Genomic DNA, 26525 nt, shown 5'->3' with positions numbered 1-26525 from the left:
ATCTCCAGTCTTTATGCAAGTATCTACAGTGACAAACAGCAAGGTTTAAAGACAGGGTGCATGAGTCTCTGCAGATTTCCTGTGTGACCTTGGGCAGGTCACTTATGGTATGTCTATGCAGCAACTAGACACCAGTTGCCTTGGGCTTGTGGGGCTCAGGATCCGGGGCTGTTTCATTGCTATATAGACTTCCAGGCTCAGGCTGGAGCATGGGTTCTAGGACCCTGCAGAGTGGGAGAGCCTCCTCTCAGAAGTCTGCACAGCAATGAAACAGCCCCACAGCCCTGAGTCGGCTGGCCCGGGCCAGCTGCAGGTTTTTTTTTTTTCCTATGTAGATATACCCTTAGCCTCTCTGTGCCTCAGTTTCCACATCTGTAAAATGGGAATAGTAGCTCTACCTTCCCTCGCAAGGGTGTTGTGAGGCTAGATATATTGATTATTGTGAGAGTCCTCAGAAACTACACTGATGTGACTAGTGTGTGATCATACACTGCACTGTTTATCCAGACCGTAAAATATCAAGTTGTGGCTATTTTTGAAAGCCGTGTGAATAAGTGCTTTAGGAGGCTATTCAGGAACGTGACAGAAGTATTCTCTCAGCCAGGGTAAAGTATATCTCATCCACTTTGAATGTTGAAGTCCACAGAATTTAAGGTTATAACATTTGCACCTAGCTGACAGTAAAATATTAAAATCTGACACACAGGCAAACTCCAGTAGCTTTATGCAGTAAAAAGTGTGTGCTGTTTATTCCAAAGACTTGCGGTTGCTGACCACTGTCTTTCCTTCCTTCAATAATCCGTCAGTGTTTAAATCAGCAAAACATTCTAGTTTTCTAATAGTTCTATGCATAAAACTGTGCAGAGAGGATGCAGACCTGGGTGTCATTTGCTAACCCTGCATCATTGCAACTGAAGCATTTGTATTCTAAGACCCATATTTCTTCTTTGAGTGCTTGCTCATGTCCATTCCGCATGAGGTGTGTGTGCTCACCACATGAACTGGTGCTGCAAGTTTTTCCCTCAGCAATATCTGTAGGGGACCAGCTCTGGCGCCCCCTGGAATGGCGCCCACATGGTGCGGTATATGGGGCGCCACTGACTCCCCACACCCTCAGTTCCTTCTTGCCACCAGTGATGGTGCTGAAACTTCTGCTGCTTCGGCTAGCGTTGTTTCATGCTCAGTTCATGCAAACTTTGAAAACCTGTAATAGAGCTGTATATAGTTAGTAGTTCTTAGCAGTAGTTCTCAACTCTGCGTTAGTCCTGGACGGGACTCAGCCAGGGGATGGGGCATGCTCCGGTCCCCAAGCTTTAAGCCCTGTGATTGCTGCAAACAGCCTATGCCCATCAGTGATCCACATACCAGCTGCCTAAGGTGCTTAGGCAAAGGACACATGTGACAAGTGCTGTATCTGCAAGTCCTTCAAGCCTAAGATGAAGAAGGAGCGCAATATCCATCTGAAAGCGCTGTTGATGGAGTCGGCACTCATTTCGGCACCGGAGCAGCAATCCGACTTCTCATCGAGCACCATGGCCTCTGTGCGCAGTGCTCCGCCGGCGCAGTCCACGAGCCAGCACCGGTCCCCCTCCACGGCTCTGGAGAAGCCAAAAAAGACAGAGAGGAAGATCTCCTACCTCATGCAAGGAAAAGAAGAGGATTAGGGGTGAGCCATGACCTGTGCCGGGCAGCACAATGCCCCCATTGGGAATTTGGTCGAGTGGTGCAGCCCATCCAGTGGTTTGCCTGTGACCCTGGATAGTGATGTGGGCCAGGCCAGCATCAGGTGCCATAAATGCACAACGCCCTTCTAGCAGCTCAGGAGATCCTGACACTCCCGGTGCCAACCACACCAGTTTCAGCAGTACCCCGGTCTCGAGGAAACCCGCGTTGGGACCTGTTTGTGTGTCCCAGTCTCAGTGGTACTATTCCCCATCGAGAGGGACATCCTGCCATTGCTCGCTTGCCTGAAGCCATCATGCCTCAGAACAAGAGAGGCAGGCTCATCTGAGCCCTCTTCAGTTCCTGCACCAGGGGCACCAATCGAGGAACTGGAGGCGTAATTCTCCAGGAGATTGGTGCAGACCCTCTGGGGCATGTGCCACCCAGCAAGAGCTCTGGGACCAGCCCCGACCATCTCCAAGGGCCCAGTACCGACACCAGAGACTGCTGATCGCTGGGCTGTCATTGCCCTGCTCAGGACGATCCTCCCGGTAACCAGCCTGTAGTAACTCTCGGTCCTATTCAATGTCCTGGTACCAGATGAGTAGCTGTATCTGACCCAGATCTGCTGAACGCTGTCGTTCCCCGAGAGCCCAGCCAAGACGATCTCGCTCGGACAGGTTGGCTTTAGGTTGCAGTGACCGTCACCAGTCAGACAAGAGCCACCGCTCAGCCCAATCATGGTCTCCTGGTCCCATCCATCCACTGAGGCCCAGCAGTCTTTGCAGGACCTGCCCTTCGACAGTGGGGCCCTATTTGAGGAGCAAACAGACAGCAAGTTGCATGGCCTCAAGGACTCCTACACCACCCTAAAAACCCTGGGGGGGTCTGTCCCAGCCCCAGCGTGTAAGTGGCAAGAAGGAATTGAGGGTGGGGGGAGCCAGCGGTGTCCCTTATACCGCACCATGCATGTGCCAGTCTAGGGGGCGCCAGAGCTGGCCCCTGCGGATACTGTTGAGGGAAAAACTTCCAGCACCGGTGCATGTGTGCGAGTGCACACGCTTATTACGGAATGGACGTGAGCAGCACATCTTGAAGAACACCAGTTACAGAAACAGTAACTTTTTTTTGGTTGCTGAGGGGGCTCAATCCTGCAGTGTGCTCAGCGCTCTGGCCCTAGTCCAGCACAGCACGTGCTTAATTGTAAGTATGTAAGTAATTCCACTGATTTTAATACCAGTTCAGTTTGTCCCAAAGTCCTAAGAAAAGCTTCCTTGAGGAAAAATTGGTTTCGGTCTAAACTCTTCAGAGCAGCTGTAGCACGAGTCACAGGACTGGACTTTCTTTTGTATTTACTACTGTAGACAGTGCAGTTCCTCTTCTGAAGATATGACTGAAAACACTCCCGAGGTTTAAAAGTGCTTTGGACAATTGTTTCTCAAAATGACTGTTCGTTCCGTTCATAAACACCTATTAATCAGTTCATAGAAATTAAATAAAAACATGTCTGGTAATCTTTGGAAATGTTTTGTCATTTGGACCATGATCACATAATACTCTGCTTCACTGCTTGGGGAAAATGAGGCTTATATGCATAAATATATTCATTAGTGTGCATTATTTGCTGGGTAGGACCTGCAGCATCGAAAGTGCTTTCCAGACAGATGATAGGGGATGGTCCCCGCACCATGAAGCTCGCAATCTAAGGTGCAAGGAATCCGTGTAGGAGCCAGATACTGTTCAGACTCCTGATGTAAAAGATCAATGGCACTCGTAGAGTCAAGCTTTGTTCTCTATTTTAATTTCTTAATGTAATAGATCCTGGGCAGAGACCTTCACAGCACTGGCAATTAATCCTCACAACACCACTTGGAGGTAGGTAAGTGTTCTCTCCACTTTACAGATGAGGAAATGGAGGGTAACTAACTTGCCCAAGGCCAGAAGTTCTAAGCAGAGCCAAAATTGGAACCTGGGAGTTGTTAATTCCTAGCCCCCTTTCTGAACCCTCTAGATCACTCTCCCTCTGTGAGGGTGTAACAGGGTCAGCTACTCACTGCTCGGCAGCACCTTCTTGTGGCTCCTCTGGGGAATTCACTCGCCGCTGTCTGTGCCCTGTCCAGGGGTCACTCAGCCCCTGGCCTCAATCATTCGTTCTGCGGCCCCTCTCTCGCTTCTCTCCTAAGCCACAATCATCTTCCCCTTCTGGGGTCTCACCAGAGTCACTCTCCACACAGTCTCAGGCAGTTTCCCTGTCTCCTGCGCTGACTTCACCACTCCTACCGGCCTCCTCCTACTCCAGGTTCCAGTCCAGAGATACTTGAACCAGCAGTTCAGGTCTATTCTCCCAGTCCTTTCTGCTCCATCCCTGGACTGCTTCCTGCTCTTCCCCCCCGCCCTCCCATATATCAGGGAATGTCTGCAGGGTTTCCCACTGCAACCCTCTCTGTTTGCCAGCTCCCTGGCTTGATAGAAGCTCCCACCTGTTTGTTACCAGATGAGCTTCATCCCCAATTAAGCCTCATTTCATCCTAGCTTCCCTCCAGGTGCAGCCAACAGCTAATTGGCACCTCTTGCCTATATTAACCCCTCCAGGGCTAGTGTGGGGTGAACATCTCATCACAGAGGGCAATGGTATTTGTAAACACTATATCAGTAAACTGGCTGAAGTCATCAGCTAGGGGATAGAATATCAATCTATAGCTCATGAAATATACAAGCTAAGATTAAAAATACTGCTGGCTACAACTCTCTGTGCCAGTGCTCCAATACCTTTCACCCAATTCCCCAGTGATCTGACCCTTTTCTCAGCAAAAGTGTAAGCAACTGAGTGAGGCCTCCTGTTACTGAGACTGAATTACTTTGGCAAAATACAATATTGACTGACTGTACTACTCCTTAGTATTGGGGTTAGCTCTCTTCATCCAGAGACCTTAAATAGCATAAAGAATTAGAGCAGCAGTACTCCCTGCAGCAGGAAAAGTACTCTCTTCATGTATCTTTGACTTTGAAAAACCGTTTGTATATTCACTTACTCAACATTACATTGCTTACCCCTCTGGTCCAGACAGATCTGGTTCATGGAATGACTAACAATGTCTGCCCACCCACCAATCAGGATCTGGCCATTTCTGGATCTCCTAACCCAGGACGGGAGTAAAATCAAACATCCCAGTCTGGGCTTACTCCACCTTGGGACCTGGTGTTTGGATGGGCATCAGAACTAGAATGCTCATGTTCTGTTCCCATTCAGGAAACCTTAACCAAATTAGAAAGGATTCTACTAGAATCTGCTGCCCAACCGAATGGAGATGATTTTTGGCCTGGGCACGACTCCACCAACATTCTCCAGATTCTGCGGGCATTCTGGTTGTCTTAGACTATCTCTTGTCCCTGAAGGTTTCAGGTCTCGCTCTTAGTTCGCTATGGGTACACCTAGCGGTGATTAATGCCTTCCTTCCTCTAGGGGAAAGACATTCCATCTTTATCCACCTAACTACTGTATGGTTTATGAAAGGCTTGATTGGGACCTTCCCGCCAATCCTTATACCTATGCCTCAATGGGACCTTACCCTTGTTCTGTCAACACTTATAGGTCCACCTTTTGAACATATGGTGACATGTGACATGGCCCACCTATCCATGAAGGTTTCATTCTTAGTGGCCGTCACTTCTTCCAGGAGGGTTTAGTGAGCTAGGTGCCCTCAGGACGGACCCACTGTATAGTATTCCACAAAGAGTTTTCTCTTCATTTACATCCCCAATTTTGCCCCCGGATGGTTTGAGTTCCACATCAATCAAATGATACTTACCTGTGTGTTTCTTGAAACCCCGTGCTTCCTCCAAAGACAAGAGGCTTCACTCCCTTGACGTCCGGTGCCCTGGCATTCTACCTGCAAAGAACCAATGACATTAGGAGATCTGAGACTTTCTATTGCCATAGCAGAAAGGTCAGGTGGGCAAGCCCTATCCTCCCGGAGGATTTCTAAATGGGTTTCGGGATGCATCTTAGGTATGTCTACACTACCTGCTGGATTGGCAGGCAGCGGTCAATCCAGTGGGGGTCTATTATCACGTCTACACTAGACGTGATAAGTCCATCTCTGAGTGCTCTCCCGTTGATTCCCGTACTCCACTGCCGCGAGAGGTGCAGGCGGAGTCGGCGGGGGAGCAGCAGCAGTCAACTCACTGCAGTGAAGACCCTACGGTAAGTTGATCTAAGTATGTTGATTTCAGCGACATTATTCACAGAACTGAAGTTGTGTAATTTAGATTCTCCCCTCCCCCCAGTCCTAGTGTAGAGTAGGCCCCAGAAAATAGCAAGAATCCTTCGCCCTGCAGGTATCACAGCTTACGCCACATGAGCACAGGCTGCCTCCATGGTATCGCTATCTGACATCCCACTGCAGGACATTTTCAAGGCAGCAAGTTGGAGTTCTGTCCACACGTTTGCGACATTGGCTGTGGATGCAGTGGTAGGAATGGCAGTATTGCAAATACCTTTTTATTGCCATCTTCCACACACCCTCTTCCAGTCTGAACACTGCTTGCCAATCCAGTCACCCATGTGTGGAATACACCTAGGGGCCAGCACTCAAAGAAGTGGAGGTTTTTCAAGATATCATCCCTATATCTATTCCACTACCTGCCTTCCATCCCCTATACTTCAGATCCTGTTGGATTTGCAGTGATAGAAGGAACTGGAGCCGTGTTGACCCACACTGCCTCCTATAGCCTTGGTTGGGAGCATGAGGGGAGCTACTGTGCATGTGCGGGACAACGGCACTGCTTTGAAGAATTTCTGGACTTTGGCGCACGGCATGCATGTGTGGAATACGAATAGGGACCCAACAGCTCTAAGAACCTCCAGTTACAGCTGGTAACCTGCACTTTTTTTTAACTAGCATGACCTTTTCCCTTGCTTGAGACTTTTGGCGCTTCTAATAAAGTGTTATTAAACAACACCCAATCACCATTCATATTTTTCTGATTAAATTGTCCCTTTAGCTGATTGTTTTCAGCTTTGTGGAATTTTTACAGCACCGTGTGTGTGTATTTACTGGTCTGGACTCCGTTCTGTTTGCACGTTATCAATGTTGTACAATCAAGTTGTAATCGCTTGTACCGACGCTACCATTAGTGTTTTAGTGCTGTGATCAGTTCCTCTTTGGCTGTCCATGGGAGATCTAATACAGGATTCCCCTATGTTGGCTGGAACACTTTTGAGTTAGGAAACTGTCGTCTCTGATATTTAAGCACTCCAAGGACGTTTTAGTATTGGCAATATGAATCCTCTAGCACGTCACTCAGATTGAAGTCCTCCATGATCTCCCAGCTTATTTTCTCAATCTGCTATTCTTACATAAGCCAGCTCCCATCAGTTTCAGTGGGAGTCTTGCCTGAGTAACAAATGCAGTGCAGATCAGAAGCAGGTGCGTTTTAGGGTGTTAATACATTTCAGGGATCTCATCAGGCATAGGCCTGAAGATTGACTGGTTAGTCAGCAACATAGTGTAGCGAACACCTGGAAATGCACTGCCTGTTGTACTATATTGCTGTCACTGATATAATAGCTTGTTCTTCTGTAGCTCACTCCATCTGAGAATCAAAAAGTGCTTGTCAAGCGTTAAGTAGCCAATCCTTATGACATCCTTGTGTGGGAAGCACTATCTCAGTTATACAGATGGGGAAACTGAGGCATACAGAAGTTGTGTGATTTGCTCAGGAACCCTCAGGGAGTCAGTGGCAGAACCAGGAATACAACTCGGATCTCCTGATTCCAATCCAGTTTTAGCTACAGGAAGAATCAGGGACCCTCAGTGTATTAAGTTATCATACAATTTTCAAAATGGATTTGAGGGCTGGGGTGGCTTGTTGCTACATGTGCTGCATTCAGTTGATGTCCTCAGGGCCCCACTATGCTAGGAACTATGCAAAGCCATACTAAGGTAGTCCCTGTCCTGGAGCTTAGTGTAAATAGACAAGACATACAAAGGGTTGGAGGGGCATTGGAAGCCCAGAGCTGAGGGGACATACCCAAGGTCAGAGAATAGGTCAGTAACAGAGCCACAAATGAATCCTGAGTCCCGGGTCAGCACCCTATCCACTGGCATTGCTGTTCACAGAGAAAGTCCCCTTACCCCAGCCAAACCTATAAAATAGCTATTGGGACAGCTTGGGAAGAGGTTGCTATAAACATGACTTGTTTCATAAAGAAGAGATGTCAAAACTTGTGCAACCAACGATTATACTGGCAATTTTCTGGGAGCCTGAAGGGCAGTTGCTAATTGGCATAAATTGAAGCAGATTGCAGTCACCCTCACCTTTTTTAATTTGGACTGAGGGCCTGGGGCGACTACAGGTCCCAGCTCTTGGCCACTCAGATCAAGATGGAGCCTCACATGCTGGAGCCTGTAGTCTCCCCAAGGCCTCTTCTCCCTGCTTGAAGCAGAATGAGGCTGCAATCCATGTATGGCCACTCGTGCTATAGAAGCCTAGCTTTAGAAATCTGATGTGGCTTTGGCTAACTATTGCTGTTAATCTTCATTCACAAGATTTAAAAAGAAAAAAACAGATTTAGGCTGTTGCTAGAAACTGAAGCTGGGGGGAAAAAAATAGTTAAAAGTCAGCTAAAGTCACCTTGGTAACTGCTGCAATACACTTGCCCAGAACAAGGAGACATCAAACCCAGCTACAAACAGCTTTAAAGAAACAAAAAGAATTTAATCATCTAAAGAATTAATCTGACAACTGCCCACACTTACACCTCCCACAAGTCTTCAATCACTTGGAAATGTGCTTTAATCTCCTCCAACTCCCCTCCAATTTTATAAAATGCTAGATGTGCAATCCTCAAACTGGGGCATTTCCGGTATCCTGCTTACATTTAAATGTACTGCCTTTCCAAACACTGCAGCCCTGGCTTTTGCCAACTTGTTTTTTCTGGACATAGAGAAACAAGAATTATTTATGTGGGTTGGATGAAGTATTAAATCTGGAATAGACAAAGTTTGCAACGATGTACCTAGTAGTCAGCTTGATCTAAGTCATAACACTAAAAATTACACCAGCCTTTGCTCCTGATTTATTTGGTGATGGGTGGGGAAATGAAAGGTTATGGGTAAACAAAATCATAAAATTGGATATCTTGGTGCTAGAAACCAAAGTGTTTCTAAAGTCTCCTTTAAAATTTGAAACTACAAGCTAGACATGGCAGGGAAAGCCACGCCGTCAGCTTCTGATTAATAACGCCCCAGCAATTCCATCAACCCCTCATCTGGACCGTCACCCTTTCTACAGGCCAGAACAAAGATTTCCATTCCTGCTGAAAGAATGTTAATGTCTCTTGCAGAGTTGTGTCCAGTGCACACTCGATAATCTGAAAGTCAGATCTGATTCTTGGCTTTTCTGTAGCACCTTCCATTGGAACATCTCAAAACACTTTATAAACGCCACTCTGTTAATTATTGCAATTGAGGGAAGTAGCTCCACTTCTCAGATGGGAAAACCGAGACAGAATTTAAAAAGAAGTCCAAGGCTTTGTTTTCACTGCATAAAAGGTGAGGCGTTTTGTACCTCGAGTTAGCTATGTCGAGGTAAAATCCTAGCAGAGATGAGACATGGATAGTTTTTTACTCCTACTAGCTATTATCAAGGTAAAAACTACTTGTGCATCCGCTAGGTTTTCACACTGAGAGAACTGCGGGCAGGTCTACATTAGAAGCACTACATTGGGGCAGCTGCACCGTTGCTAGAAATGCATATGGTCTTCCTAGTGTAGAGGCCCAGTGCGTTATAAACAGGCTGTGACTTTCATCTGACCCAGTTACAACAAACTGTGGTTGAGTTGTGTCCTCAGTGTAGCTGTCTTGTCACCCAGCCCCCACAATGTCTGCACCCATCATGCTGCCTACCTGTGTTCATATTGGTGCATTTTGGGAAAATCTGGGCAACTGTCCCCATTACCTCAGCAGAGGAGCATGTGCCCTGGGGATGTGTGCACAGAGCAACAGCAGTATCCACACTGGGGGCAATGCACTTGGGTGCCTTATTATGCAAGGATGGGAATAGGCCAGCTCTGCTACACATTCATAATTGTGGGTTTACATCTAGACAGCAAAAGGCATGTTACAACCTGATTATAGGAATACAGTGATGTAGGCCACATAGCTACTGTGGCTAGTGACTTGTATTAACTACATCATGTGTGGACACACATCTAGAACGACCTATGTCACAAAGTGTTCAGAAAGTTTCAGTGTAGACAGGGCCTAAACCTTGATTCAGCTACCCCAGCTTTACTCTTTTTAACATAAACAGATCCCACCCCAGACCACAATCAGAGGAACAACCCACATTTAAAAAAAAACAACAATAATAAACACGGGGGTGTTAACTATTTGGGAAAGGTTTTTAGCTGAAGGGATTGCTGATTATTTGATATTACTTAAGTGTTAACTGCCATATTGCTTCACACCTTCACCTTTTTAACGGAATGGCTGGTTACTGATTAATGTAAAGTCTTAACTATTTAGGGTCTGACAAAACCTGTTCGTTGTATTTCAAAGTTATACGTTAGTTCAGGGTAGGCAACCTATGGCACAGGTGCTGAAGGCAGCCTGTGAGCTAATTTTCAGTGGCACTCACACTGCCTGAGTCCTGGCCACTAGTCCAGGGGGCTCTGCATTTTCCTTAATTTTAAATGAAGCATCTTAAAACATTTTAAAAACCTTATTTACTTTACATACAACAATAGTTTAGTTATATATTATAGACTTATAGAAAGAGACCTTCTAAGAACATTAAAATGTATTACCGGCACGCAAAACCTTAAATTAGAGTGAATGAATGAAGACTCGGCACTGCTGAAAGGTTGCCGACCCCTGCGTGCGTTAGTGTCATCTTGTGAGCACATAAAGCACAAGCAGCATTCGCCATTTAAAAACAAGAGTTTTTAATATGACCTACAAAGCCCAGCCCTTGCCTTCCCAGTGTTGTGATGTTTGTTATATTGGAGCCTGTGGGGGCTAATCAGGAATCCGAGTCCCATTGTGCTAGGCATTGTACAGACTAGTGAATTAAAAACAAAACAAAAAAACGGCCCCAACCCCAGAGAGCTTGCATGCTTTAGGTTTATGGCAAACGCTATGGAATTCGATTCTGTAAATGCTTACCTAGTCTAAACTCAAATTTCCTGGCAGAAGCTGCTCAAAACATTAACCAGTCTGAGTAGAAAAGGGCCAATATCCAATCTCTCATCTTTACTAACTAAATTGCTGAATAAGTCTGGATATGCCCACATATACACAAATTCTGCAGTTGCACATATTAGTTGATAAACTTAAAGTCTAAAATCTCTCATATTTCTGGTGGCCGACATCCCATTGGGGGGCTTGGTAACGAATAATTGGGAACTCTAGGTGACAGGCTAAGGCTTTATCAGGCAGTGTAAACGAAAATTTTTCTCCCCACCGCCCATGCGGGGTTCACGTTGTGGGCACGAGCTATTTACACTGCCATTTGCTACAGCAAAACTTTTCTTTTGGGGGCATGGGGGGGTGCTTTTTAAAGCACCTGTGAATGACAAAAGTTTTGTGGTTCAATTGGCAATGTAGACAAAGCCTAACTTTCCCACAGCGTCATGTGTATATAAGATCTGATAAGGGAGTTCAGGTAAACCTTAGGTTAAGGTCAATTGATCATTAATCAACCATGCACTTCTTGGGTAATCAAACTGTAAAATGTTTTCTTCAGTGTCTAGCCCATTCCACTGCTTTAAGGCCCCACCTATATGGAGCTGTAAAATGTGTTTGCTGAACCAGTTTAAACTCCCAGGTTTAGATGCCAGGTAGACTACAAAGGGATGTGTCTTCGCTGCAGGGTTAACCTGGTGACTGGCATTCAGGTGCTCAGCACCCGGGTTAGCCTAGCCCAGATGGGAATAGTCACACTGCAAAGCCTAGTTACTGTGTGTCCTCACCAGTGCTGCACTCACCCATGTGTGTCACTAGGGCTGCAGGGGACACATACCATGGTCTCTTGTGCTGCTCTGCTTCTTTTCCAATCAACTGGGAGAACATGTCTGCCCTTCTGGGCACAAGAGGGCAGGTTGGAATTTTGGAAAGGCATTGGAAGACTGTCAGCACTCGAGTGGTTTAGCTTGTTTCCTCACTGCAGAGTGGGAGTAAGTTACCAGCCCTCGTGAAAGCCTCACTTAGGTTTTAGCTGATAGCCTTAGTTGAGTCAGCTAGCCCTAGTTCAAAGTATCAAACTCAGGTGAGAGGGATGTGGATGGGGAGGGGAGTGAGAGCCCTGGTGAACTCTGCAGTGAGGACACACCCCGAATCAACAGTGGTGGACAAGCTGTTACATCATGATTCTCACACTCTGCATCTGAGACAAGGCTCCATCTTGCAACATAGAAAGGGTCAGGTCATATTTTAATGATGATCCTGAACTGTGCTGTGACATGGTAACATGGTTTGTTTGGTCTGCCCTGCAGAATGAAATTAGAAGCATGTTTTAACTGTCAGGGGACAGGTGCTTGGAGTGTTGTCAGCCAGGCTCCTTCCTCTCTCCTCTCCTCTCCCCAACAAAATACAGTGATTGTGTAGTGTAGATGAGACCCTAGCAATGTGTTACCTCTATTAAACCAAGATCTCCACCCCCCCTTGCTTCATCCCAGTCCTTCTGATCACTCAGTGCTTTTCGTTTGCTGTGTTTTGGGGGGAGGGGTTTTCCTATTGCATGTAAGATTGTTGGATGAAGCACCATCTTTTCCTGTGTTCTCTACAAACACACAAGGAATTATAATGCTACTGTTTGAACTTATAAAGTATTTTAGTTTATGATCCGATATTTTGAGATATCTTCCTGATTATACTGAAGATTCTGTCTTGTGAAGTTCGTAATTGCAGAAGGTAACCTCTAAGTTAAACAACATTACCTTGTGTAATGTACTGCCCTTGTAAAATATAGTATAAAGACTGCATTGTTTTAAAGCAGCTCTACTTCAAAGGGAAAACGGTCTACAAATATTCTGTAAATTGTGTGTGGCTTTTGTACTTTGAATATTGTACTTAATACTAGCAGAAGTTGAGTGTTTAAGAACTGGTTATGCAACATCTAAAGCCTTTGGTTGGTCTGATGAAGGAAAAGGGTTGGGTTGATTCAGATTGTCTCTTTACTATAGGTCTCTTAACGCTAAGCTTCTATAGCAGTGAGTCAGGACAGCACAGAGCTTTCCAGACAGCACCGTTTCTTCAAGAATACTAGAAATGGGGTGTGGGGTGACCTGCTAGATCCCACAGGCTTTGTCTCTGCCCATACAGCATTGTACCATACAGAACATTTTGTCGTGCTTCTGGCTTCACGGTATAATTTTACTCCCATTCTTTATTAAACTTTATTTCCAGAACTTTTAAGGTCACTAGATCAAGATGAAGCATTGCATGCTAGGATCAGTAGTCTGTGGGCCACACTTGTAAAATGCAGACACAGGTGACTTGCAAATTAGCTGTGTCCTTCTGGCAAGCTGCTGTTGTGTCCTTCCGTTAGACAGCTGTCATGGAACTGCTCTAAATAATCATTGAATTTTTCTGCTGTCTTTTCACAAGGCTGACAATAGTTGGAATGTTGGTCTCAGGTTCTAAATAGGTACACTCTGTTTTTTCTCTTAGAAGCCGTAAGGATAGTTTAGAGAGTGAGAGCTCAGCAGCTATCATTCCTCATGAGCTAATCCGCACAAGACAGCTTGAGAGCGTGCACCTGAAATTCAACCAGGAGTCTGGAGCACTGATTCCACTTTGTCTAAGGTGAGAGGAGATGGTTTCTTTCTGAGCTCTGCTTTAATGGCTGTAATTCTGCCTTGTGGCCTTGTTTCTTCATACAGATGTTCCTGTATAGATTTAAAAAAAACAACAGTTGAGATACTTTGCCAGAAACATTAGAAACCGATGACACTATCCACAGACCTGAGGAAGAGCTCTGTGTAGCTCAAAAGCTTGTCTCTTTCATCAACAGAAGTTGGTCCAGTGAAAGATATTACTTCATCCACCTTGTCTTTCTGTTGTGCACATAAGTTCATCATGCCAAAATTGTTTCCCATGTTTTATGTTGGGGATTGAAACAACAGGGTTTTTTGATCAGATCAATGCTGCTAAGTATCTTATCAAACTAAGGGACGGCTCCTACGGTCCTGTCACATAAATCCCTTAAGACATTGCCTATAACTGCACAAGTTAAAGTTAAACATTTGCCATCAGTTGTGCACACAGTTTTATATATGTAAATTGTGTCATTTGTATCCCTAAATGCACATGTTGCACTGCACATACACTGTAAAGGTTGTATCTTGAGAAGTTGCACCTAAGGAGGGGATCAGGGTTTTGGCCAGTTAATGACCTGTCTAAATCTCCAGAGAATTCAGCTAATGACTTTTTTGTTTAAATGCTTTTGACAGAAATTGTAAGAGAGTTCTGATCTTTGAATAAACTGAAGGCCACTAATTCTTATTGAGTTACCAATAATAATTTTTGTGGAGTACTTTAAAATTAAAAATGCAATGAAGGATGCAGTAACTTGCCTCTTAACTCTTTTCTCTCAGATGTACTGGTCAGCCTGATATCACTAGATATTTATGATTTGAATTGTGCAACATCATAAATTAAGGGCTTGTCTACATGGGTGCATCCAGGAAGGTTAATCCAAATGACAAAAAGTGTGAATTTGCAGAGGATTAGTTAAACCGCATTAAATACCTGTGTGAACACCCTCATTCAGAATTAAGGCCATTTTAATTCTAATTAATAGCATCCACTCAGGGATTTAATACGATTTAACTAATCCACTTCAAATTCACGCCTTTTGTTAATTCAGGTTATTTTTCCTGGATTTCCAGAAAAGATAGACTTGTGGCTAATGCACAGGGCTGGGAATAGGATCTGGATTCTATCCCTAGTTGTTTATACCAGGTCACATGGGAAGTCACTTAACTCCTCTGTGCCTTAATTAGCTCCATCTGTAAAATGGGGATAACATATTCACATCTCCTTGAGGCTGTGAACTTTAATGCCTTTGGTGTGACTTGAGATTCCCACACGGAAAGCACCATCGTAATTAAGTATTATTTATTATAGATGAACAAACATGTATCTCTTCTCCTAAACATTTTATTTAACATGACTCAACTGGCACAGACTAAATTTAATAAGTTACAAGGTAATGGATTAATATATAACATGAGCTATTAATGTGTAGGAGTTATCCTAGTGGGACTGCTTTGCACCATCACAGAAGAGATGTGAATTCTGGAGTCGGTTCTGCTGGTGTTCTCTGAGCTGATGAAGTTGGGAGTACTGTGCCTTATGCATCAGTGGCAGGGACTGGTGCAAATGGGATGTGAATAAAGTCCCATTCAGTCTTCCTGGGCTAGAAGCATTGGGAAGTGGGACCTTGGGTCTGAGGATGTGAGAGCACATGTGCACTTCCAGAGTTCCAGAAGAGACTTGTGACCTGCACTAAGGGACAAGGCTGTGAAAGTTCTTCATACATTCACTGAGAATTAGTGGTTACTGGAGTGTGATGTATTCCTAAAAGTGATCACAGATGCTCCAGTGTATATCTTGTGGGTGGGTCTGTACTGACCTGCTTATGACCTCCGTATATATATGTTTGTTCTATTCTCCAGGGGCAGGCTGTTACATGGACGGCACTTTACATATAAAAGTATTACAGGGGATACAGCAATCACATTTGTATCGACAGGAGTAGAAGGAGCCTTTGCTACAGAGGAGCATCCTTATGCAGCACATGGGCCTTGGTTACAAGTAAGAGCCTCTTTTTTTCCTTCTTCCTCTTTTACCTCCTTCCTTTTCAGTTCCTTCAAAAAGCAATCCCTGTGTGCAGGTTTCTCTGACCTACAAATCTTATAACAAAGCTATACATCCTGCTGCAGCTTCTCTGACAACCAACACCTGGTTGTTATATGATACTCTCAGTAGTTCCAGAAATTATTAAAAATGTAGAACTATTCCTCATTAGGTGAATGGAATTTGAAATATAAAACATTGGTTGGCATTTTCTAATATCTTAAATGAATACAGCAATTTTCATCTCTCAGAGGCCTGGATCACTTTAGAAATTCTACATATTTTGGTTCCTGCCTCCTGCCACTACAGTGTAAATACCTTAGGGGTGAAACCTAATAGGGGAATTTAGGGAGGCAGAATGGAGTTACCTAAACTAATAGTTAGCTGGGGCCATCAGGGTTAACAGCTTAATCCTTGGGAAAAGTTATGGGCTCTTTAGTGATTGGAAGTGTTCAGGAACCCTGTCTTGTGTTGACCCCAAAACAGGGCACTAACCGCTGCACATCATCCTATAGCACCATCATCACCTCAGATCACCACACAACTTCCTGCACCAGCACCCTGGATTTCCCTTGGAGTTTCCCCATCCACATGTTAACAAGGGTCAACCCTGGTTAGCTTAAGACCACCAATGGTGGGATGTCATAGCCATTTCCTAGTCTTGTTTATGGCCAAGCAACAATAAAATAGCTTTGGGAGGAAAGCTCGATTTCTAAAGAATTAGACGCGTGGTGCACGCGCTCTATCTCTCTCTATTGTACACTGTTCCTCCAAGGTGCACTACTGTTTGAACACTATTTAGAATCCCACTGTTCCAGTATCACCATTAAGTTGGCCATGGCTAGTATTCAAGGCATCACAGTGTGTATGTTCACAAATGTGCAGGAAACCATACATGCAAATCTGTAACTCCTAAAGGAGCTGATTGTGTAGCACAGCACTCTTACAATGGTTGACAGGGAACAGTCGGTTTAAGGATGGCTCATTCACTGTTTGGTATTTGTGCTCACCAAAACATGACACACAAGATCTTGTGACTGTGTTAACTCCAAACATAACAGTATTTGTTTGTTTGAGTTTACACCACTTCCTGAAATGTATTAATGTGTAGAGCTGACGGGTAGCCTCTAAAGGGTAGAGAACGGCAATAATTATGCCTTCATTCAGGCATATAACTAATATTAACCCTTATGGAATGAGCTAATTCCCAAACATCTGTTACTAGGACCTGCAGATTTACTGGGGCCACATGGGGTTGCTGGGAAGGAAGGAAGGTTTCTGGTGGCTGGGAGGTAGGATGCAGCTCTTTGCAGAAGCAAGTCCCCACCTTGCTTCTTACACTGGGGAACTTCTTTGGTCTTCACTTCTTCTGGGACCTGCCCCTCTTGCTGCTGGCCATTGCCCTGTCTCTTAGTTTAGTGCCAGCAGAGGTAAGGTGCTCAGACTGCAGATAGGCAGGGCCCAGCAGAGAACACTAGCAGGCACACCAACATTGTGTAGAGCTGGTGGGGTGCCTGAGACTCTTGCCTTAATGTAAAGAAGGAGGGATCACTTTTTGAATGAGCAGCAGCTGAGGGGTTGGGATTGAAAATGCGAGGTCCTAAAGCCAAGTCCATTGGCTTCAGCCTAAGGGGCAAGAGAAGTTGTGGTATGCAAGAGATGTCGTGGCAATTCCCAAGTCTGGTTTCTCCTCTTAGCTTTTGGAGTAGCAGGGCCTGTGAGCACTGGTGTCATCAAAGTAAAGCCTGGAAGGGAATCCTCACATCACTCTGCCAAGACCCCAGCCACACAAAGGCATTGATGGGCTCCAGAGTGGGTCATTCCGTGGCTGAAAGCAGATCACTGTGGTGTGACGGCTTGTTGTGAAGGAGTATAAACTGGGCAGTTGTGCAGAGGAAGGGAAGCTGCAAGACTCTGCTGATGTAGACTTTTTTCCATACCATGGGGAAGGAACAGTTTATGAGAGTCTGAGAAGCCCTGATTACGAGACTGTGCAGTAGCCCCAGACTACTAGCTTCTATTGATGCAGAGCCTTGCTACAGTGAAAACCCAAAGCTGCAGACTAAACACAGCATCCACTGTTTACAGATATGGCCGGAGTGGAGTGCTCTGGCACCAGGTTTCAAAGGTGGGATTGGCAAAGTAGTATGCTGTATGGACTTCCGGCTCTGGCTTGCCTACTTCCACAGCAGACTGAAAGTCACTAGCATCTGATGGATGTTTAGCTTATATGGCTTGAGTTTGGTAGGTCCAGTCCTAGTGCCATTCCTAATAGACAGGTGTTCATACCACCAAAACACCACCGCGGCTGGCACTATTCGGTATCATTTTTTGCAGTCTCAGCAGACGGATCAAGGACTGACTACAGACCATGGAGACAGAACACCCCATTCCTATAAGTCATCCTTCCAGCTCAGGTTTAAGGCATAGTAGCGGAGGCATACGTGAGGAAGCTTGCCCTGCTGCTGTCCACGCTCTGGGGATGTTGAGGTTATTTCATTCTCCCCAAGCTGTCGAACTGGAACCTTTCCCAAATACTTGGCATATTTGTCCTGAAAGTAACCTTTTAATTATTTATAAAAGCTAAATTCTCATAAAGGTCTGTCATGTCAGGCTGGGTTATTTCTTAGCTTCTTCCACTCTCTCTTGTATTATTGAATACAAAAATTACTTTGATTCACAAAGGTACAGACATATTCCTGAAGTCCTACTTGTTAACACTAGAGATTTTGGCTATGTGTTAACTACTGTGCCAGTCTCTAACATTGTGCGTGACCAAAGACTTCCACAAGGCTTTTGACCCTTCCCCTTTCCCCAGAACACTGGCTGTCCCAAGGCAACAGCCTGACCACAATGCTGAGCAAAACCTCTCTTCCCCTTCTGGGGAGAGTAAATGCTCCAGGTAAGCAAAGAAACAATAAGGAAGAGGTGCCCATCCTAACTGCCAGGGTTAGAGAGTTAAGGCTGGTAATTCCCAACGGCTTCAACACAATTAATGTGGGATGGTGTTGATATATATTAAAAGTTCTTGGGGCAAATTGTCTGGATGTGCTGAACCTCTCATTGGAAATCTCACTTGTCTACCTTTAAACCTGCTCAAGGTGAGTGAGAGTGACATATGCTCCCCCCAACCCTTTACTTGAGTATGTTTAGACAGTATGTGTGGAGATTTACCGTTGAAATTAATCTGTCCCAATAATGTTTGTCAAACCTTTACTACATATTAATGTTATCCTAGGGTAGCTTGTGTCAAAGGTAGTTAGCATGCATGCATCAGCCGCTGGGAATTGCCATCTTTAGCTCTCAAACGCTGGGAGTCAGGACTAGCTTATGCAAAACATTTCTGCTTTAACGTGGCATTCCCTACCTGCCCAACACAAGGCACACTCTTCATGACCCCATCTTGCTTACTTGGAGCACTTACTCTCTCCAGAGAGATGGTGAGTGATGGGGATAATTTCTGCTCCTGCTGCTCTGGGCAGTCATTGTTCTAGGAAAGAGAGGTGGGAGGCTTTGATTGTGCGCGTTGTAGATGTTACCCATCAGTGTTTACTGCAGTATCTGTTAAACATACAAGCCAATCTACGTAGCACATTTAAAAAAAAAACTATATGGTACAAATGTCCATTAGGTTGCACAGTCAAGCACCCGGAAGTTAGGAATTGCCTGAAGACTGCCTGTACAACCTTAATTTGACTCCCTTATACATGTACACTATGCTACAATCTTCAATTACATGATCAGGTTTTCTCCACTGGACTATATCTCACTCACTGCACCTCGTGGACCAGGCTCTGGGAGTGAAGTAGGGCTGTGTAGTGAATGCAGCTGTTTTCTATAGGACCTGTGCAGCATTTGTTTCCGCAAATTGGAAGGTATGTAGTGAATGAAGCAAGGTTGCAGGCAGAGAGAGAGGATGGTCTCATGGTGAAGGCAGATGAACACTGCCCTGGAGAATTGGAGTCTGTCCCTACCTCTGCCAAAGACTTCCTGTGTGGTGCTGGGCGAGTCACTTAAACTAAAAGCTTCACATGTGGTCGCTAATTGTATGTTCCTAATTTTCTTGGGATCTGATTTGCAAAAGCACTTAGCATCCCAGCCTGCACCTGAGGTCCATGGGAGCTGTCCTCTGAATATATAAAGTGCTATATAATGCTAAGTTCTTTGGAAAATCAGGTCCTAAGAGATTCTCAAGTTGGGCACCTAAAATTAGTGGACACTTCTGACAGTTTTGGCCTTAGTACCTCCGTGCTTCAGTTTCCCATCTGTAAAAGGGGGAATAACAACACTGCCCTACTTCATAGGATAAATGCATCGGATGGTGAGGTGCTGCAATGCTTTGGTGCTAGGGGCTATCTGCTTGTCTAAGAGAGAGATTCAGTGCAAGGTTTAGATGGTGTGCAGTAAAAAATAAAGGGCCAGGCAACACACCAAACCAAAATGTTATGGTGGTTCTTTCTTTCAAACGTTTACAGCTGAGCATTGATTTAATACAGCTTTGAAACTTTACTGTGCAGAAGAAAAATGTTGCTTTTAATGATCTTAATTTAAATGGAACAAGCACAGAAACGGTTTCCTTACCTTGTCACATCTTTCTTTAAACTTTCCCCTTATTTTGTTGTTAGGTTTACATTAAACACAGTACTGTACTGTATTTGCTTTTTTGTTTGTCTCTCTGCTGCTGATGATTACATAGTTGACCAGTGAGTTCATAACTCTGAGGTTCTGCTGTAATTGAAGACCGTATCATAATGTGTACACAAAAGAGGTCCGAATTAATATTGTGTGGGCAACTCTGGTGCCACCATGGCCCCCACAGCAAGGAGGTATAATGGCAAGAAAAGTACTGCTCAGCCCCGGTATCCTTGGGCTGAAGCATGATCTGTGGGGCTGGAACATGCTCAGTGAAGATGGAATCTTCAGAGAATTTTGTTACTAGCGACTAATAAACTTCTTTGAAACATGCATATGGCAATTTTCAGAGGCTTATAAAGCCACCAATTTGGGTTCATCTTCATGGGGTCAGCAAAGGCACATCCTTGAACCCATTGAGACCTTCTGCTAAATTTCTAGTCCTTCCTCCAAAGCATGGAATCAGTAGGGCTTCTCAGCATAACAAGGGTAAGAATTTTTTAACTTTTGTCAAAAAATATTTTTCCTAAACTTTGTTCTCTGGAATGACGGCATCATTCTTACTGGAACCTTTCCAGTGAGGCACAGATACTGGCATGGGAAATTTCAGTCTGAATGTTTAGAGTGGCCAAGTTATAAACAGGTGAAAACAGGGTCTTTATGAGTATTAGGAAACCTTAACCCTCGGCATGGCTACCAGCTGTATCTGTAATATAGCACTGTGTCTAGAGCATCCATCACGCTAGTACTGTAGAAGTGATAACATTGTACAAGCAAACCAGGAAGCACATTGTATTATCACCTCCCGTTGTTTAATGAGACTGTGTTAAGATCGTACATTAAAGATGGAAGAAGCTATTAGGTCATCTAGTCCAGGGGTTCTCAAACTGGGGGTCGGGACCCCTCGGGGTCGGCGAGGTTATTATGTGGGGGGGGGTCACAAGCTGTCAGCCTCCACCCCAAACCCTGCTTTGCATCCAGCATTTATAATGGTGTTAAATGTGTATTTAATTTATGGGAGGGGGGGTCACACTCAGAGGCTTGCTGTTTGAAAGGGGTCACCAGTACAAAAGTTTGAGAACCACTGATCTAGATCCTCCCCGAGAGGCCAATGAAGGGCTGTTCCTGCGATACATTTTCTAGTGCTTCATCCAGTCTCATTTTGGATGACTCAAATGCTTCTGCCGCTTCCTAGAGAAACTGACTATCCCTTAGCCTAATGCATCTTACTGTCGGGAAGCTTTTCCTGCTAATCAGTCTAAATTATCCATTAAGGTCCGATCTTTACTGCCTAGCTTTACTCCCAGCCACTGGTAGCACCCTAGAGAAGTCCTCTCCCTCCTTAACACTTGCCCCGTTAAAATCCATGCACTGTTAGCTTGTCTCCCTTCAGACCCTTGTCATCGCTGAGCCAAGCTGTACATAGTCACACAGCAGTGATCCTATCCAGAAGAGCAGTAGAACAATGTTTACAGGCTCCAAAAAGGACCCTTCCCCAGGGCCAGTCCAGGTGGAGTTTTAAAGCTGATGAAACAGAGTTGGGGAGTCCTAGCAGCTCCTTAGTGCACATAGAGACCTTCCTGGTAGATAGCATTTCGAATCCTCATGTAAGATCCCTGAATGCAGCAATATGGTGCCTGAGGCAGGTGTAATTATCTTCTCCTTTACAAGGAAGGTCTGGTAGTTTCCTCGGAGTATAGCAATGGGATTCCACCCCCCAGAGAAACGCCCCCCTTGTTTGTTCACAGTACTTGTATGTGTGACACGCTGGTGAAAACTATCGTGGAAATCATACAGCAGGGTGTCTGTTTAGAACTCATGTCCTTTTTCATATAGTGCCGTTGCATCACAGAAAATGACACGGCTTCTGTCCTGAGCTGCTTGCAATCTAAATGAGAGACAACACAATGAAACGGGGAGGGTAGATGAGAGAGCTGGGGGGTCTGCTCATGGCACAGAGCACTATTTACAAGGAATTTGATTAGGTGCATTTTGAATTAAAGGAATTCCTTCTTCTGCTGTACAGTATTAACGGCAGGAATTCAGCAGGAACACTTTCCGTGCTATCTGCTCCCAAGAGTTGCAGGAAATTAGCCATGTTGTTGATGAAAGGAAGCAGGTCACAAACTTTGGATCTGCTGGCTCATCCAGTCTAGAAGCATCAGCTTTATGGATGGAGGATTTCTTAAGGGCTTGTTGTATAACTTACTTTGGGGTATGTTATACCATTTTACAAGCCAGGCATTCTGAAGATGAAAGGTGCTGTGGTCTGCTTGCCAGCTGAATTTGAGGGACTCTTTCCTGATCGGAGATTTACCAACTGTGGCAGACTATAAACAGCTGTGTGAAATGTACTATTGTAGCCTGGGGTCAGAGCCAGCCTGTTTCAAGTTAAGAATTTCAAGCCCTTTCAATAGCTTTGAACCCCAGAAGTGAGAGATCGTGCATTAGTCATGCAGTTGCACCTGTAGACTTAAAATCATAGCCTTAGATTAGCCTGATGTGGTTTTTGAGTGCCAATCATCGTAGTATGTAGGTTGATCTGCAACTTGACAGATGTGGTTAATAGACTGAATCTTGATATTGGGCACCAAGTCTCACACACTATATACAGTTTGTGCATACCATCACTGGTTAAGTACAAAAAAATCATGCTAACAGTGTAGGTGTCTGTCATCAGTGGGGATCAACCCTTGGACATTCAGTATAGAGTGTACAAACCTCCTCCCACCTGAGCTATGGGAGTAATTCCATTAGTTTAGTAAGTAGCAGACTATTGTAGTTGCTGAGGCTAACCTCTAGAGCAGAGGTTCTTAGACTGGTCTGTGGACCATCTGTGGTCCGCAAGCTCCATTCAGGTGGTCCGCGGATAGTTCCCTCTAAAGTGCGTGCCTGGATGGTCGCACACAAGAGAATGAAGGGCACCCACCTATTTAGTGGAACTGCGCAGGCATGGCTTCACTAATTAGATGCCTGGACTCTGGAGAAGACGCACATATAAGTTGAGGTGGGGGAATTGGGGATTGGTGGGAGGAGGTAGTAGCATGAGAAGAGGGAGTGGGGGGAATTTGGGATGTGCAGGTTTTTCCAGTTCAGCGTGCGCCAGGGCTACCATCTCCACCAAAGAACTTGCCCACAGCAGTATAAACCAGCCCTGCTATAGTGCTCATAGATGTTTGGGTTTAGTGTGCCAACCAAAGAGATGACCGTCTAAGGCCCAGCATAGACAATAATAGACACGGAATCATCTGATTGTAGCCAAAAAGCCTCATGGAGCATGTGGGTCTGTGATGTGATGCCACTGACTCTGTTGCCACAGCTTCCACTGGGCTTCAGGAGTGGCTCCACACCACACCACAAACTGGGTACTGAATCTAAACTCTAAGTTGAACTGAAAGCTCTTTGGAGCAGAGACAAGGTCTTCCTTTTTGTCCAGTGCCACTGCCATGTATGATAGTAGCTTGAGTGGCCAGTGCCTTTTCTGTCCATCTAGCTGATTCAGGGGTTCTCAGAGTGTGGGCCATGGGCTCCTAGTATATAGATCAGAACTTACGAGGGAATCTGCAGCATCAGCGCTGTTACGCACTTCCCCTAGCGAGCTCCGTGCTGCAAGGGAGGCTGTCAGCACCCAGCACTGAGATGATCTCCAGTTTGGAGCTGGAGGGGAGCAGAAAAGGGGTGGAACTGGGGGTGGGCCTTGCTCCCTTTCAGCACTGGGAGCTGGGGAGAGTTGCCTGAGCTCTTGGACAGGGAATGCAGAGCTGAGGGGCCAGAGGGGAGGAAGTGGGGGACCCATGAGAGGATTTGGAGAGGATGAGTAAGGAGTGAGCAGAGGAGGAGGGAGAATGCAATGCAGTGCAATACAGGCATAGCAGAGAAGTGAAGCGGGAATGCTGGTCACTATAGGATGGAGAGGTGCTGGAGACAGACTGTAAAAGGAAAGGGTGGAATGAAGGGAGGAAAAAGGAACACAAGGAGAAGCAGAGAAAGAACAGAGCTGTGAGCTGCAAGTTGCAAAATGTATAGCCTGCTGTATACCCAAACCCTGCAACACCACACCCAGCACCCCTCACCGGACCCATGTGTGGTGGTGATTTCCTTCTCCTTGACTGCTTCCCTCCATCATGCTACCCCACATCAGCAGGGCTTGTGTTTAGCTCTGGCCCTCTAAAAGCCATGCTGAAGAGAAGCTGTGTGTGCGGGCACCTTCTGATACAGCATGTTTCTTTTTAAGAAAAGGGCGAGGGAGGATCCTGGTTCCGCACTTACTACTCGGGACCCACTGATATCAGTGAGCATATCTGAGTTCAGTGGAGCTATGTTGACTTACACCCGCTAGGGTCTGGCCTTCTATTTTTGGGGGCGTGTAGTCAGAAGTTATTGTCCAAGGAACTTCACATTTGCTAGTCCTCTCCTGGAAAATGCCTGAGCCTTCCCCCTTCTACCACTCCCCTAAACTCTCACACAGACTAGCACGGCTGGGGGGAGAGTGGAGCAATTCTGACTGGGAGTCGGGGGAGCTGCACATTTGGGAAGGACCAAGGACTGGTTTTCTGAGCCAAGTCCGAGAGCCAGGCTGCGTATCCCGCACCCTCCCGCTCCTGGCTTGGGCACCTCTCTGAATGCCTCCCCTGCTGAATCTGTGTTTTTTCTAAATGGTACACCATTTAACAAGCCAGGTCTCCAGATCAGAGTCCTCGAGGTGCCCAAAATGCAGATTCTGTGCAGGTTCCAGGCTGTCCCACCCTGTCCCCCTCCACCAGCTGTAGCCCAATTATACTAGAGACTTAACTCCACTGTGACAATGAAAATGTCTCTGTTTCCCACTGCCTTCCTTTGCAATTGTTCGCTTGACCCCTTTTTGCCCTCCCCTGCCTCCCTCCCCCCTTCCTCTCTGAAGCTGAGCCTCTAATTTTAGACACAGGGAGATAATTGATGGTAGCAAAAGATTGCCTTGTAATCTTAGCATTTTTTGCAGTGGTTGGGGTTGTCGGGGGGGAGTAAAGCCAGGAGCTAGAGGCCTCAAACCTTTGTGTCGCCAAAGAAAAGTATGTACAGTCTCCCCTCTGTGCAGAAGAAAGGCGTCTGTTGCTTGGCAATTACATAAAGCTTGGAGTGTAAAAGAGTAAACTAGTGTCTTCCCCTTGCAGATCCTGTTGACTGAAGAGTTCGTGGAAAGAATGCTGGAAGACTTAGAAGATCTGACTTCTCCAGAGGAAGTAAGGCTGCGTTGCTCCCATATCTGGCCGAGAGAAAAGCTGCCCAGTTCGCTTGTTTTGTTAGTTTTGGAGTCTGGCAGCTTCCAGCCCTTCCCACAGCTTCAGGGCTCAGCCACCCTTTGAACCTGCTGGCATAAACCAGGCCACCCGGAAGAGGAGGCACTGCGGAGGCAATTGGGGACCTGCAGCTCATCCAACACCGCCCCAAAAGTGGGGGGTGTTGGCTAGCGAGGCCATGGCCACCGCTGCTGCAAAATGCACTGATTCGGCACGCTTCCCCAGGTAGCCTTCACTGGCGGGGGTCCCGACAGGAGTTGGGATGCTGCCGTCCCCCAGCCAAAGCCCCAATGGAGCAGAGCTGTGCGGCAGCCCTGGCCACTGCACCCCTGCAGCAGCATGGCTGAATGACCCCTTTGTACGTTCTCTGTGCAGCTGTGGCGCTAACTACACTTCGTGCTGGGGCCTGCAGAGCAATGCGGAACACCCAGCATATTTGCTGCCACTTCATATTGCACTTCAGAACCTCTTATGGGTGGGGAGGGAGGGGCTATTTAATACCTGCTGCTTGTCCCTCATTAGTTCCCTTCCCTCCCAAACTCTGTGAAGTTTGCGTGTGGCGCACAGACACACACGGCCAGCCAGCAGTGCTGAGCTGCAGCAGCAGGGGACGCACCACGGTGACGGACTTTCCCCATCGTGTGACCCAGTCTCCAAGAGCATTTAACACCAGCTCTCCCCTGCACTCCACATAAATATCCTGCCTCCCTTCAAAGAGCAGTGGCAGCAATGACATGTAATATTTTTATCCCATTTTTTACAGCTCCCTGCGGACTCTAAAGAAACTTTTCTAGGCTTGTAAAGTAGCCCTCCTGTCCCTCTGTCCCTCCCTGCTTCTCCTCCCAGAAAAACCTCAGTGCTCTAGTTGTTTAACCCTGAGCTGACATAATGCCAGGGTTATATATGCCCTGTGAACGAGCGCAGCAGTGGATCAAGCACCTCGCTAGCAGTGTAGTGAATTACCAGGCCAGCTCTTATCCATTTAAACCTAAGCCAAAAATCATTTGTGCCAGGGACTTGCTAGCACAGAAGTGACCATTTTGGAGTCCCTTTGCTAGGGCTAGTGTTCCCTAGCTTTACTGGGAAGCTA

The 26525-nt window shown here is 45.9% G+C and overlaps 1 protein-coding gene across 3 annotated transcripts in view; it reads left to right on the top strand.

The window, feature by feature from the left end:
* Positions 1-26525, top strand: part of SUFU (SUFU negative regulator of hedgehog signaling) — a 115434-nt gene that overhangs the window by 77502 nt on the left and 11407 nt on the right. For 2 of the 3 annotated variants that reach the window (XM_050958147.1, XM_050958146.1), the window contains exons 9-11: positions 13338-13472; positions 15347-15485; positions 25310-25378. In XM_050958147.1, the coding sequence (XP_050814104.1) occupies positions 13338-13472; positions 15347-15485; positions 25310-25378 (343 nt within the window). Of the gene's footprint in view, positions 1-13337; positions 13473-15346; positions 15486-25309; positions 25975-26525 lie in introns of those variants that run through there. The other variant, XM_050958145.1, reaches the window with a different exon arrangement.

Source organism: Gopherus flavomarginatus, chromosome 6 (genome assembly GCF_025201925.1).
Source record: "Gopherus flavomarginatus isolate rGopFla2 chromosome 6, rGopFla2.mat.asm, whole genome shotgun sequence".
Taxonomy (NCBI): Eukaryota; Metazoa; Chordata; order Testudines; family Testudinidae; genus Gopherus; species Gopherus flavomarginatus.
Note: the sequence above shows the minus strand (reverse complement) of the source record. Positions and strands in the feature narration are given on the sequence as shown.